Below are 13,718 nucleotides of genomic sequence, written 5' to 3'. Positions count from 1 at the left end.
TATTAATTACAGTCACCATGCTATACATTAGTCTCCAGAACTTACTCATCTTATAACAGAAAGTTTGTACCCTTTGATCAATATTTTCCTTTTCCTCTCACCCCCCAGCCTCTGGTAACCACTGTTCTATTCTGCTGTCTGTTACTGTGAGTTCAACTTTTTTTTATTTTTTAGATTCCACATATAAGTGAGATCATGCGATATTTGTCTTTCTGTGTCTGGCTTATTTCACTTAGCCTTCCCTTTATATGATGAACTTGACTCGTCGAAGAAAAGCGAAGTTTAATATTTCTACCCACTGTTTAAGAAATCAGGGAAGTGTTTGTACTATATATTAGAAAGATCTCTGTATAGAATAAGTAGTACTGAAAAATTACTTCTCCATATAAAGAAGTAAGCTCCACATGTTAGCCCTCTCCCAGGAATTCTGACAAAAAAAGTAAGTTACTACGGCTCTGCAGAGTTCTCCATATATTTCTGCCTTCACTGCTCCTCCTTCCTCATGTTTACTTATGCCAGAGTGAGTTATTGAATTTTACAAAAGGTGAATATTCCTTTTTGGTAGCAAAGTATATACAGAATTAAATTACAATATGAGTTTATTTAATAGCTTTAAAATAAAGTGCTTCAAGAAATATAGGTTTGTCTGGGATATTTGAGTGTATGAAGTTACAATGTACATTGTATACAGTGAGCGAAATCCTATCTTTACAGATGTGTGTATGTAACTGCTGCAAAAAACAATACTGAAGCTGCCCTCTCCTTGAGACCTAGATCTCGCCCCTTCTTGCCTTCCTAAGGACCCTGCTCAGCCAGTCCCCTCCCTGACCCGCATTGCCAATCGCACCCTCCTCTGGGGTCATCCCCATAGACACACTGACATCCTGGTATTTCTTGCCAACTGTCACCCCACTTCGTTTTTGTTTGTTTGATCTCCTTTGAAGGACACCCTTTAAAAGACCTGTCTGTATTCACTGCATGCGATTACTCTCCTCTCGTGTTCTCTTAAATCCACTCCAGACTGGCTTTTTCCCATAACTGCTTCAATAAAAATGTTCTTGTTAATGTCACCAATGATGTCTATTCTGCTAAATCCAAGTGGTCAGTTCTCAGCCCTCATCTTAATTGACCTGTTGTATTTAACATAGTTTGACAGTTTGGCTTTCGGTACTTTATTTTTTTCCCCACTTGGCCTCCTCCTACTTTTTGGTTTCTTTGTCAGGCTTCTTTGTGAGTTCTCAGTCTTTCGCCAGACCTCTTAAGGATAGAGCACTTGGGACTCTGTCCTTAGATCTTTTTTCTATTTGTACTCAATCCTTGATGATCTCATCTACTCTTTTGCTTAAAATTCTATATCAAAGGCTATCATATTGATATACCCAGCCCAAACTTCCCTCCTCCTGATCCAGTAACTATGGGGCGCGGCTACAGTGTTTGGGACAGGTTCAAGCCTTGGACTGAGGAGAGGGCACAGTCCTCTTGTTGCTGTGTGCAAGTCCCAGCTTGGAGGGCAGAGCCTTCCCAGCACAATTAGCCAACAGCTATAGCTGTAAGCTTGAACCTGTGGTCCGAACACGTGGCCCCATGTGCCTGTGTGATAGAGTTCAGGTGCGTGTAGTTGAGTAGGGTTGAAACCCACGAGAATGTTGTAAACATCTTGATCACCCCCTACTTTGCCTCATGGCATCTGCTGTAAAATAAAGACACGGCTTGTGGGTGCTGGCGCTGTCCATCAGAGGGGCAGCGTCCCACCGAGACCCAGCTTTCGTTCTCATGTCTGTCTTTTCTAAGCCTTTCACCACCCCCACTCAGGGTCACTGAACCAGGCTGAGCTGGCATGGCACATAAGGCGCCCTGGGGCTGAGTGTGCCATGGCCGTGCCAGCTCCCCACAAATAACATCAGTAGGATGTCTCAAAGACATTTCAAACTTAGCACACCCAAAACTCAGCTTCTGACCTGCCCTCCAAACCTTCTCTATCCTCAGCCTTTCCATATCAGCTGATGGAAACACCACCCTTTCAGTTGTTCAGTCCAGAATCATTGGAGTCATCTTTGACTCTGTCAAATCATATTCCATCTGTCGGGAAATCCTATTGGCTCAGCCTTGATGAGACATCCAGAATCTAACCACTTCTGGTCAACGAGCAATCCTTTCTTGCTTGGATGAGAGCGGTGATTTTTAACGGTACACCTCAAGAATTTTTAAAGCATGTAATACCTGACTATTTAATCAGGAGTACTGACCTCTTTTCCCTTAAATTGTCAAAAAAAACAACAACAACAAAAAAAACAACCAACAAACACAACAATAGCTGTCTGGTGTGAACAAATCAAAATTATACCTAATTTTTGTCAGATTGGCAAAAATACATAGATTTTTTTTTTTTGGTGTGCTGCAGAATTTTAGTAATTAGTTATGTGTGCCATGAGATGAAAAGGGTTGAAAATTGCTGGATTAGAGCAATAACCCCTAACTTGTTTCTACTTTGTTAACCTAAAGCAGTGGTTCTCAACCTTCTGGCCCTTTAAATACAGTTCCTCATGTTGTGACCCAACCATAAAATTATTTTCGTTGCTACTTCATAACTGTAATGTTGCTACTGTTGTGAATCATAATGTAAATATCTGATATGCAGGATGGTCTTAGGCGACCCCTGTGAAAGGGTCGTTCGACCGCCAAAGGGGTCGCGACCCACAGGTTGAGTACCACTGACCTAAAGGCTCTCACCACAGTAATCAAAGTAATCTTTTTTTTTAAGACTTTATTTTTTTAGAGTAATTTTAGGTTCACAGCAAAATTGGGAGGAAGGTAGAGACAATTTCTATATGCCCCCTGTCCCCACACATGCATAGCTTCCCCTTTTATCAATAGTCCCCCACCAACTGATACATTTGTTACAATTGATGAGCCTACATTGACCCATCTTACTCACCCGAAGTTAGTTTATGTTAGTGTTCACTCTTGGTGAACATTCTGTGATTTTGACAAATGTGTAATGACAGGTATCTACTATTACAGAGCATTTTTACTACCCTAAAGTTCTCTGTGTTCTGCCTATTCATCACTCCCCCCTCCACACCCTGGCAACCTCTGATCTTTTTATTGTTTCCATAATTCTGCCTTTTCCATAAAGTCATTGTCGTTGGAATCACAAATATGTGGCATATTTCACTGAGTAATATGTGTGTAAGGTTACTTCATGTCTTCCATGTCTTGATAGCTCTTCTTGTTTTATCACTGAATAATAATTCCTTGTCTGGATCTATTCCACCTAAATGGTTTATTTAGCCCTTCACCTACTGAAGGGCATCATGGTTGCTTTCAAGTTTTAGCAACTATGAATAAGCTGCTACAAAATCAGCGTGCAGGTTTTTGTGTGGACACAAGTGTTCAGCATCTTGGGGTAGATACCAAGCAGTGTGATTGCTGGGTCGTATGGCACAAACATGTTTAGTTTTGTCAGAAACTGCCCAACAGTCTTTTTTACATAGGTATATTTACATACATATATACATATACATAAATAGGCATAGGATGTATATATGAGAGGGTTAAGTTTTGTTTTGCACAGAGGCTTACACATGACTGGAGGGTCGGAGATATGACAGAAGTGGACACAGTGAGGTACCAGACGCTACAGGATCTGGCCTCTCCATTCTCTCTGACAGTATCTTCTGCCCCCGTTTACTGTTGCTGCTCCTGAAACACAGCAGACACCTGATAGACCTTGGGGCCTTCGTACCACTGTCCTCTCTGCGGCACTCTTCCCACAGACACCCGCCTGGGCCACTCCCTCGGCTGCATCCAAGCTGTGATAAAACAGAGCCTTCTCAGTGAGGCACGCCAGGTATCATCCTGCTTACAATTTCAAGCCGTATCCCCACCTTCTGCAGTCCTAGAAAGAAATGGGGCCTTTTCTCTAGACTCAGGGGTGCTTGGGGATTTGACCCTCTCTAACATCCTCCTTACAACGAGAACTCAAGCAGTGCCTAGGAGTATGGCTGGGCTTCAGGAGAATCCTGCTGGCATTTCTAGTAGAACAAACACCTGTATGTGCTTTATTGTTGAGATGTACTAGTGCAGGGGTCCTCAAACTACGGCCCGCGGGCCACATGCAAATACAAATATTGTATTTGTTCCCATTTTGTTTTTTGACTTCAAAATAAGATATGTGCAGTGTGCATAGGAATTTGTTCATAGTTTTTTTTTTAAACTATAGTCCGACCTCCAACGGTCTGAGGGACAGTGAACTGGCCCCCTGTTTAAAAAGTTTGAGGACCCCTTTACTAGTGGGAGGTAGCTGTGATGGAGAATGACTGGAAATTCATCACATGCCCCTGATGGGGCTGCTCAACTAGCAAGGTATAAGCCCCCAGAGTGGCCCTGCCCACCGGATATCATCTGTCACTGCCATCCACGGCCCAAGTACAGTGCTATGCGGACATTAGAGACTGCCTCCCGGGTCCTGAGACTGGGCTCTGCTGGTGCTGGGCATACTCTTGTTGCCTGTCCTGCATCCTTTTAAAGCTTGGTGCTGAGGGAAGCCTCTGATGCCTTGTGAGTGTGATGGTCAACTTGAACCTAAGACTGCTAAAGCCAGTAGAGCAGAGTAGGCATTTTAATCCCAATTTTCTTTACCTTGATCTAATTTTTATTTTTCCATGGCACGAAACACCTTTTGACATTCTGTATAATCTAGTTACTTATATTTTTTGGTTATGGTCTGCCTTCTCTCACTAGAAGATAAGCCTCATGAGGGCAGGGATTTTTGCCCCCCACCCCCGATATTTTACTAATATGTCCCAAGCATCTAGAACAGTGTTTGGCACCCACTAGGTGCTCAGTAAATATTTTCTGAATAAATAAGTGAACAAACAAATGTTTGTCTAGTGTTTCTTCAATGCCAGGAGTAGGGCATGGTGAAGAGAAGAAACAGAGTAGCAGAATTTTATTTCTTAGAGCCTAGAATATGAATATGATCATTAGTGAGATTGGCCATTTACAGAGACCCTTTGGGGGGTTTCCCAAGTCATATCATAGATGAGAGTCATGGAGAAATATCATATATATACATATATATATATATATATATATATATGAAGGATTAGGTCTTAGCAATTATAATGTAAAAGAAAGTTTGAGTTTCACCAATTATACTTACATATATGAAGAAAGACTAAGTTATTAGAAGAGATTTTATATGTTGGCATTGCCCAGTAGTAGAATCCCCCAAACAGAAATCACTTATACAACTTACTCTTCATTTTGTTCCAAAAGGAGATGGTGCTATGAAGAGTGTGACTCCATATTGCTTTAAAATAGCCTTAAACAAAATTAAGTAGGATTACTGCTAAAAGATCACAATAGTAAAACAATAAAAGCATTTTAATTTTGTTTACAAGCCACTATTATTTATGTAGGTAGCATTGCACTCTTAGAAATTTTAGTAATGATAATCATCATTTGGTCCAGTGTAATAATGTAATATCTAGTTAGCTTGCAGATGTTAATTAAAAATAACAATCTAGTTCCTTTTAACACCTGGCTAGCTACATAAAATAGGAAGGATTTCTAGCCATGTGCAGATGGGTTTCTGTGTAATTTTAAGACCTCATATCTTCACATCTCCATGCCTTTGCTCATGCTGTTTATTTTTCCTGGACTTATCCTCCCTTCCTTGTCAAACTCCTCCTGGTCCTCCAGAATCCAGCCAGAGTTATATTTTCTCTCTGGCTTTTCTTGGCGCTGTCTTCCTGTACAGGTTCTCCTCTTAAAATTGATGGATTAATTGTTTCCTCCTTTGTGTTCCCAAAGCCTCTGAGTTTCAAGGGCATGTCTGTCACCTTTATTTCTCTAGTGACTGGTACAGTCCCTGTCTCAGAATACGTGTTCAATAAATAAGTATTCAGTTTGAAGCATTAGACGATTTTTACCTTGGTCACTGATTCATCCAACAAAATATGTATTAAGAATTTTTTACATGCAAGGTGTTGTGTCTTATGTTGTAAAGGTACTGAAAAAAAAACACACTCACAGGTGCCCAATTTCTTAGAAACGTAAAATATAGTGTAATAAGGAAAAAATAAGTCGTGTAAAAGTAACTGCAATGTATGGTTTGAAGGGTTATTTTCAAAGAGAGAGGTGTGTGTGATTGCTTCCTGCTGGGGTTGAAGAATGTCCTCTTATTGACTAGGGAAATAGTCTTCCTTATTAAATAGCTCAAAAGGTATTATTCAAAACTATGTTTCTTTTGATGTCTCATAAATTAGGTTAAATTTTATTCTAGATCCAAACTTGGAGTATTATTGTGGACTATTGGATTAAAACACAGCTCAGGGTTATGCTGCTACTTGCCAAACAGTCCACCTTTAAAGTACAGAAAGTTTCATTTGGTGCCTTAAGGTATGAATTTAATGCATTCCCTGGTTTTTAGAGAACACCTTAAGTGATAAATCCTTTACGTGTTGCTACAAGTTATTCCTAATTGCCACTAGAAATAGGCTGTAGAAAGCTTTTGACAAAAGTTAAAAATAATGTCATTGAAATGAAAAATCCAAACCACATTTAACTGAGAATTTTTGAAAACTTCAGTCAGCACAGTTTGAAAGATCAGTGCTTACTTGTAGTATTTAAGCCGAAAGTATTTAAAAAATCAGCAGATTGCATTTTTCCACATTAAGGGGTAAGATGTTAATAGTGTAAGTGGTTACAGATGTTAACTGATGGTCACCAGCAGTTTTTCTCTTTTTGTTTAGACTTGGATTATCACTTGCATTTATCTTCAACTGCTCCTCTTTAATCATCTCGTCAGAACTACAGGGATCTGCACGAACCGTGTCACTGATGATGTGAAAGACGTTACAAAATTGGTGAGTGAAGAATGCTTTCAATAGCTGTGACCCTTTTTCTTGTGCTTTTTGAGAAGATTTCATTTTTCCTTGATCCAAATAGGCCTTTTTCTAAGACAAGGAAATCATTGAGTTATCTAAAGGGCTTATAGGGAGAGCAGGTGGGAAGACACTCAAGGTCACAGAGAATCTGTTGATAAAATGGGCCCATGGCACACTGCTGTATTGACTTCGGTTTTTTGCTGGTCTTTTCATCTCATTCCCCAGCTGTGAAGCAAGGTCCCTTCCTGGCTACTTCCCCATTAGCTCTTTAGTGGGTTCCTCAGCATGTCTTATTTCCCCTCCACATGCCTTCCTACCTTTCTCTATCAAGCCCACTCAAAGGGGATCTGAGATGGCCATTCTCCCCTTTCCAACATCTGGGAGACCCTGTCCCATGTGGGGGTGTGTACTTGCTCCCTCAGTGAACATACTTGGAGGAGTGGCTTGTTGTCCAGATGTTGACCAGACTCACCTCCTACATTTGTCAGTGGAACTCTTCCCTCAGCAAAAGCCATTTCACACTCCTGCTGTTAGGCAATGCCGCTTCATGCCATCCTCTCTTAAAATGCAGACCACAGAGACAGGGGGCATAATACCACATCTGGAATGCATTTTTCCCAGCTCTGACGATCTAGGGGAGATTGTACATGCTCATTTGAGTTTCAGAGTGTGATTTCGGGATGAACAGCATTTGAGAGGCATTTTTATAAATTTCTGGTTCAAAATAGCCGAGGACAGTTAGTTATTTGACTGTTGTCTAGAGAACAGAAATGATGTGAGACTAAAAAAGAAATGAGGGTTGTTGTGACATGTACAAAAGAAAGAAAAGTACGTTTGTGGAGATATGTATCTTTCCTACTCTAGATATACATTTCCCGGCTTATATGACTTTGGGTTCATTGAAACAGAAGTTTAATACTCTGGTCAAAGTCTTGCTAGCTTAGTCTCAGTGCAGAATTAGGAACACACACCCATACCCACAGGCACACACAAACACAGTGTATGAAGACAGGCCGAGCATATCCAAGATTAATATTGTACTTAAGAGGGTACAGGTTTAAAAGTATTCTTGATGCAGTACCTGAAGATGTAGTAACATGTGTTATTTGAGGGGATGGTGACCAAAGCAATGCATCATTTTCCTACCATATGCCCAGCTAGGTACTGAGTATAGTGGTGGGGATAAGGGTGGAGTATTTTTTTTTAAATTTTGTTTTAGTAGAAGATACTCATTAAATGTGTGTTTGATGAAAGAATTAAGGATGTGCTCCACTGAGGTGAGAATTACAGTCACCTGTGGTGCTTATTAAAGTTGCAGGTGTCAGGGTTCTACTGATTCGGTAGGTCTGAGGGAGGGCTCCGGGTATCCACATTTTTAGGACATTTCTGAAAAGAGGTTTACTGCTCTAGATGGTCTGTTCTGTCAAACTTTAAAGACCAAAGTGTCTTAACTTTTATTTAATCTCAGTTTTTATTATGGCTAGTTTTATCTTTGTTATATAGATTTATGGATGTCAGATGAATATGTGTCTCCCGTACATGCTAAAGGGGCTGCTGGTAGAGCTGTGAAGCTGAGAATGAGCTGGGGCGATCAGCAGGGGTCCTGGGGAGCAAGTTTCAAATATGTGGGCAATGAGTCATAGTTGGGAGATGATGGTGTATCTGACCATAGGCCAAGCATATCCAATATTAACATGGTATTTAAGAAAAATTACCTGTCCAAGTTGTTTGTTTGTTTGCTTTTGTGTGTGTGTGTGTGTGTGTGTGTGTGTGTTAATCCTTATCCGAGATATTTTTTCATTGACTTTTAGAGGGGGTGAAAGGGAGGAGAGAGAGAAAAACATCAATGTGAGAGACACATCGATTGGTTGCCTCCTGCATGTGCCCAGACTGAGCAGGGGATGGAACCTGCAACCCAGGTTATATGCTCTTGACAGGGAGTTGAACCCAGGACCCTTCAGTCTGGGAGCTGATGCAACCATGGCCAGGGTCATTGACATTATTTTTTTGCTGAGTGTTTGAGGATACTACTCAGTGACCACCACTTCCAGTGAAATGTCAAATTGGTATTTTCAAATGGCATACATAGGTATTATAAGAACCTTCCAAGATTTCCCATTCTTATCTGTTAAAGATAACCTTTTTGTGCCTCAGTTTCCTCATCATTATAATCAATTAATAATACTTTACACCTTGGCTGGTATGGCTCAGTTGGTTGGAGTGTCATCCTGTACAGGTTCAATTCTGGGTCAGGGCACATACCTGGGTTGCGGGTTCAATCCCAGTTGGGGTGTGTATGGAAAGCAACTGATCTATGTTTCTCATATTGATGCTTCTCTCTCTCTCTCTCTCTCTCTCTCTCTCTCTCTCTCCCCCTTCATCCTTCCTCTCCCTAAAATCAATTTAAAAATCATAATAATCATTTACCTCATAGAGGGATTTCAAGAATTAAATAAGTTAATAGAATAATGCAAAGAACAAAGCAAGTGCCTGCTAAATAATAGCTCTTAGTGGTGATAGTAATGGTGTTTGTGGGATCATAGGATACCAGAGATGAAAGGGAATTTAGAGACATTATAGAGAAACTATTTATAAATAAGGAAACCTAGACCCAAATTGTTGAAGATGGGCTCCTGGTCCCATTACCAGTGCTGGTCTTCTAGAACAGTGGTTCTAATAGGCTCCTAGAGCCACCCAGCCACTCTGCTATTATCTACATAGCTGGGCTTCCAAAAAAGAAAAAAGAATCAAACATATGAAAAATGTTTGAAAGCCACGGCTTTAAACTAGTATTTGTGGGATATCATTTGAGAACCATGCGTTAGGGTACCTCTTAAAAGTACAGCTCAATACAATCTCTTAGGGCAGTGGTCGGCAAACTCATTAGTCAACAGAGCCAAATATCAACAGTACGATTGAAATTTCTTTTGAGAGCCAAATTTTTTAAACTTAAACTATATAGGTAGGTACATTGTTATTACTTAATTAGGGTACTCCTAAGGCTTAGGAAGAGCCACACTCAAGGGGCCAAAGAGCCGCATGTGGCTCGCGAGCCGCAGTTTGCCGACCACTGTCTTAGGGTATTTATTAAAAGTATAGCTGCCAGGCCCCACTTCAAAAATGCTGCATCTCAACCTGTGCAGATGGAGTGGAGGAACTGAATGTCTGCATCCCAGGTGAGAGTTATTTGCACAGAAGCACCAGGACTGCTTAGGTCATAATCCTGATAATGTTGTTGTTTTTCATGTTTGAAAAGCTGTGTTTCCCATCCTTAAACTAAAATGCATTAATTTCACTAATTCAAACAGCAACATGAGTGACTTGAGTTTTATGAACATAGATCATCACAGCCTCTCCCTAAAGAACAGTGGGGCTAAGCACCTTGACCCCGGTCACCAAGACTGCTGTCACCTAGCTGTGTGACTTGGACAAATAATCTTAATCGAGGATTCATCCACTTCGAACCTTTGTAAAATGGAACTCCAAAGGATGCCTCTGAGGCCCTATGTGAATTTCTGAGAAAAGGTGCCTAGCGCTCATCTACTTCCCTGGGAAGTTCCTGGCCCTTTTTAGCTTTGAAGCCCTTTTAGTGCATAAGAATACTTCTTCAGGATGCATCTTTTGGAGTCATTCAGTAATGTCTTACCTAAAGGAAGTTGTATAGAATGAGAGAAATTCGTTTTGCAAGTATAACCTTGGTAAGTCCTATTTGAGGGAAAGAGAGTGAGTTGATAGTACACTTTTGCCCTGTGCCTCACAATCATTTCAATTGGAATCATTCCTTTGCAGTCTCTGCCAGTTCTGCCTTTACATTAGGTGGCACCTTGTACTGTGCCCACAAACCTTAAGTTTCTTTGCTTGGGTCATTCTCATGTCAGAGAAGCACATGACTTATGACCTGACTGTCATTTTTTCTCTTCACATTTCTTCTTGGACACTTTGTTCTACCCCTATAGCCCCCAAGGTTTTAATTTGAAATCCTGCTGGCATGTTTACTCGGGATAATAGTTCATCTATTTACAGAACGTTTTGCTTTGTTTCTAAAAAATGTTGCAAGACTTGTTTTAAATGGCACACTCAGACCTACCTAAGGAAAGGGTCAAGTATCTGGGAAGAGGATGAGTGGAACTTTAAAAGCTTATATCTAGAGGACAGTTAGGCTCCAGCTTTTAGTGGCTGTGTTGATGGGAGGAATCCAAATATTGAAATAGTTCAAATTAGTTTCCATCTTACTTCTTCCTACTGTTGCCTTCATTCGTGATGATGTTTTTCCTTCATCTGGGGGAATTTAATTAAATGTGACTTTACTCTTTTAAAAGCTCTTTTTATCTTTAAATATCTATTGAGTGGTTATTTGTCTTTCTCAAAATGCTTTAAGGCAGGTGGCTATCCCATCTGCATCTTGTAGAGGTGAAATTACTCTGCCTTTTCAAGGTCAGGGTATAAATCAGTAGAAGGAATTGAAACTCAGGAATGCATGGTTTTCCTGGTCTTGTGGTAGCCACTTATTTTAAGTGGGTTACATTAATATTATGTAACTCTTGGAGTTTCACATAGTGGGAAATTATAAAAATATCCTCAGATAACAAATTTTCACACTTTGGGCAGTTTTGAATAATTCTGGTTTTTATTCTTCTTCAAATATAATTTCTTTCAAATAGAATTACCACTGCATTAAAAATGGAGGATTGGAATCTCTTGAGTTTTTCAATTTCTAGGTGGATGCTAAGCTTTTCTAAGCATATGTTCTCTTTAAAGCAGAGGTCTCACATATTGTGTGACCCTCGAAGAACAATGATTCTGTAGCTGGAGTGTTTTTAAAGTTTATTTTTATTAGTTTGCAATACTTAGCATTTTAATTTCTGTTCCTGTGGTCAGTAGAAATGTCTTTATTTAAAAACTAGAGGCCTGGTGCATGAAATTCGTGCACAGGAGGGGGAGTCTCTCAGCCCGTCCTGCACCCTCTCCAATCCAGGACCCCTCAGGGGATGTCTGACTGCCGGGTTAGGCCTGACCCCTCAGTCTGGCCGTCGGACATCCCTTTGCAATCCAGGACCACTGGCTCCTAACCGCTCTCCCCTGCCAGCCTGATCGCCCCTAACCGCTCTGCCTGCCTGCCTGATTGCCCCTAACTGCCTCTGCCTTGGCCCTGCCACCGTGGCTTTGTCCAGAAGACGTCTGGTTTATCTAGTCTAATTAGCATATTACCCTTTTATTAGTACAGATAAAGTTAGGAATTTTAGTATTCAAAAAAAGGACAGAAATGTACTGGAAATAAAATTTGTGATGGCTTGCTATATTGCCAAGCATGTCAGTTTTATGATGAAGAAAACATTGTGAGTTCTTTCTTTATGGAATAAGCCACTTACGTGCTATGTCTCCCACTCCTTGACTTGTTAAAGCAGTAGTTCTTGTCTGAGTATCCAGACACCATGCCAAGCACTCTGTATGGATTCTTTCCTTTAATTTTCACGACCCTAGGAGATCATTTTTTTTTAGCGCCAGTTTATTGGTTAGAAAGCTGAGGCCTACTAATAGTAAGTCAGTTGACTATCCTCTCTTGTAAAGAGGAAGCTGAGTTGCCCTAACTGGTTTGGCTCAGTGGATAGAGCGTCGGCCTGCGGACTGAAGGGTCCCAGGTTCGATTCCGGTCAAGGGCATGTACCTTGATTGCGGGCACATCCCCAGTAGGGGGTGTGCAGGAGGCAGCTGATTGATGTTTCTCTCTCATCGATGTTTCTAACTCTCTATCCCTCTCCCTTTCTCTCTGTAAAAAATCAATAAAATATTTTTTTTAAAAAAGAGGAAGCTGAGTAGAGGTTTGAACCCATCATTTCCTGTCTCTGTCTCTGGATCTGAAGCACAAGAACCCAGTTCTTAATTTATAAGGTCTTAATTTAAGATGTAAATGTCAACTGTACTGTAAGAATTATCATTGTACCCTATTGAATTTTATTTCCTAGGTAGTAGTCACCTATTTTATGATTAGGAAGCAGTCATATTGTAGAAGTTCAATTAATACTACCTAACTGAAGTCATAAGGTGTGTCTGTGAAATAGAATTTGTTATCTCTTCTGCTTGAAAGAAGACAAGGGTCATCTAACTTTTTCTGTATTCTTCACTGAGAAAATATGATCCAGAAAAGTCTCGTGAAGTTGTCATCTAATTTTTTAAATCATTAATTAAGACATTATTAAAAAAATAATCTCAGTACCTTTGAAAACTAAAGGTAATTGACCTGGTTACTTAGATTTTTATCAATATTAATAGGAGATGACTTATAAGGAGAAATTTTAAAAATCAAAAAGCTTTCTCCTATGTTATTTCTGAAGACTCAACAGCCAACATTACACTAAGCTGTTGTGCATGAGTGAACTATGACATTTAAATACAAGAGCACAGTTTGCTTGTTTTCCCTCTACAGTAGTGATTTGGATCTGATGAGACTCTGAAAATTGTGGACCCTTACCCATAAAAGGGCCACATCTGCACTACATTTTATGTACATTGTCAAGGGGATCAGGAGTTACTGCTACTGCATTTTGATTCTTACCTAGAACTTGGGAGAAAAAAACTGAGATAAATAAGTGTCTTGACAAAGATGTCTCAGCAAACACTGATTTGAGAATATTTGGGGACCTCAGTGACATTTGAAGATCCTAAGGTTTTCAGATCCATGACCTAGAGAGGGAGTTAAATATTCTGAGTTAAATATTTCTACTGAGTCCAGATACCTGCAGGGCATGGTATGCAGCCAGTGCCTATCTGGCTTGCAATGATTTTTTTTTTTTTTGGCTCAGTATCCAGCAATTTTGCATGCTGTTC

General features: G+C 40.2%; 1 protein-coding gene across 9 annotated transcripts in view; it reads left to right on the top strand.

Annotated features, from left to right (window-relative positions):
• The window catches only part of KITLG (KIT ligand), an 88,602-nt gene that overhangs the window by 29,451 nt on the left and 45,433 nt on the right, over positions 1–13,718 (top strand). For 4 of the 9 annotated variants that reach the window (XM_023749783.1, XM_006084002.3, XM_023749781.1 and 1 more), the window contains exon 2: positions 6,759–6,872. The exons of 1 other annotated variant lie outside the window; for it this stretch is intronic. In XM_023749783.1, the coding sequence (XP_023605551.1) occupies positions 6,759–6,872 (114 nt within the window). Of the gene's footprint in view, positions 1–108; positions 147–6,758; positions 6,873–9,854; positions 10,070–13,718 lie in introns of those variants that run through there. 4 more of the 9 variants (XM_023749777.1, XM_023749780.1, XM_023749779.1 and 1 more) reach the window with 2 other exon arrangements.

This window comes from Myotis lucifugus, unplaced genomic scaffold, assembly GCF_000147115.1.
Source record: "Myotis lucifugus unplaced genomic scaffold, Myoluc2.0 scaffold_9, whole genome shotgun sequence".
NCBI lineage: Eukaryota > Metazoa > Chordata > Mammalia > Chiroptera > Vespertilionidae > Myotis > Myotis lucifugus.
Note: the sequence above shows the minus strand (reverse complement) of the source record. Positions and strands in the feature narration are given on the sequence as shown.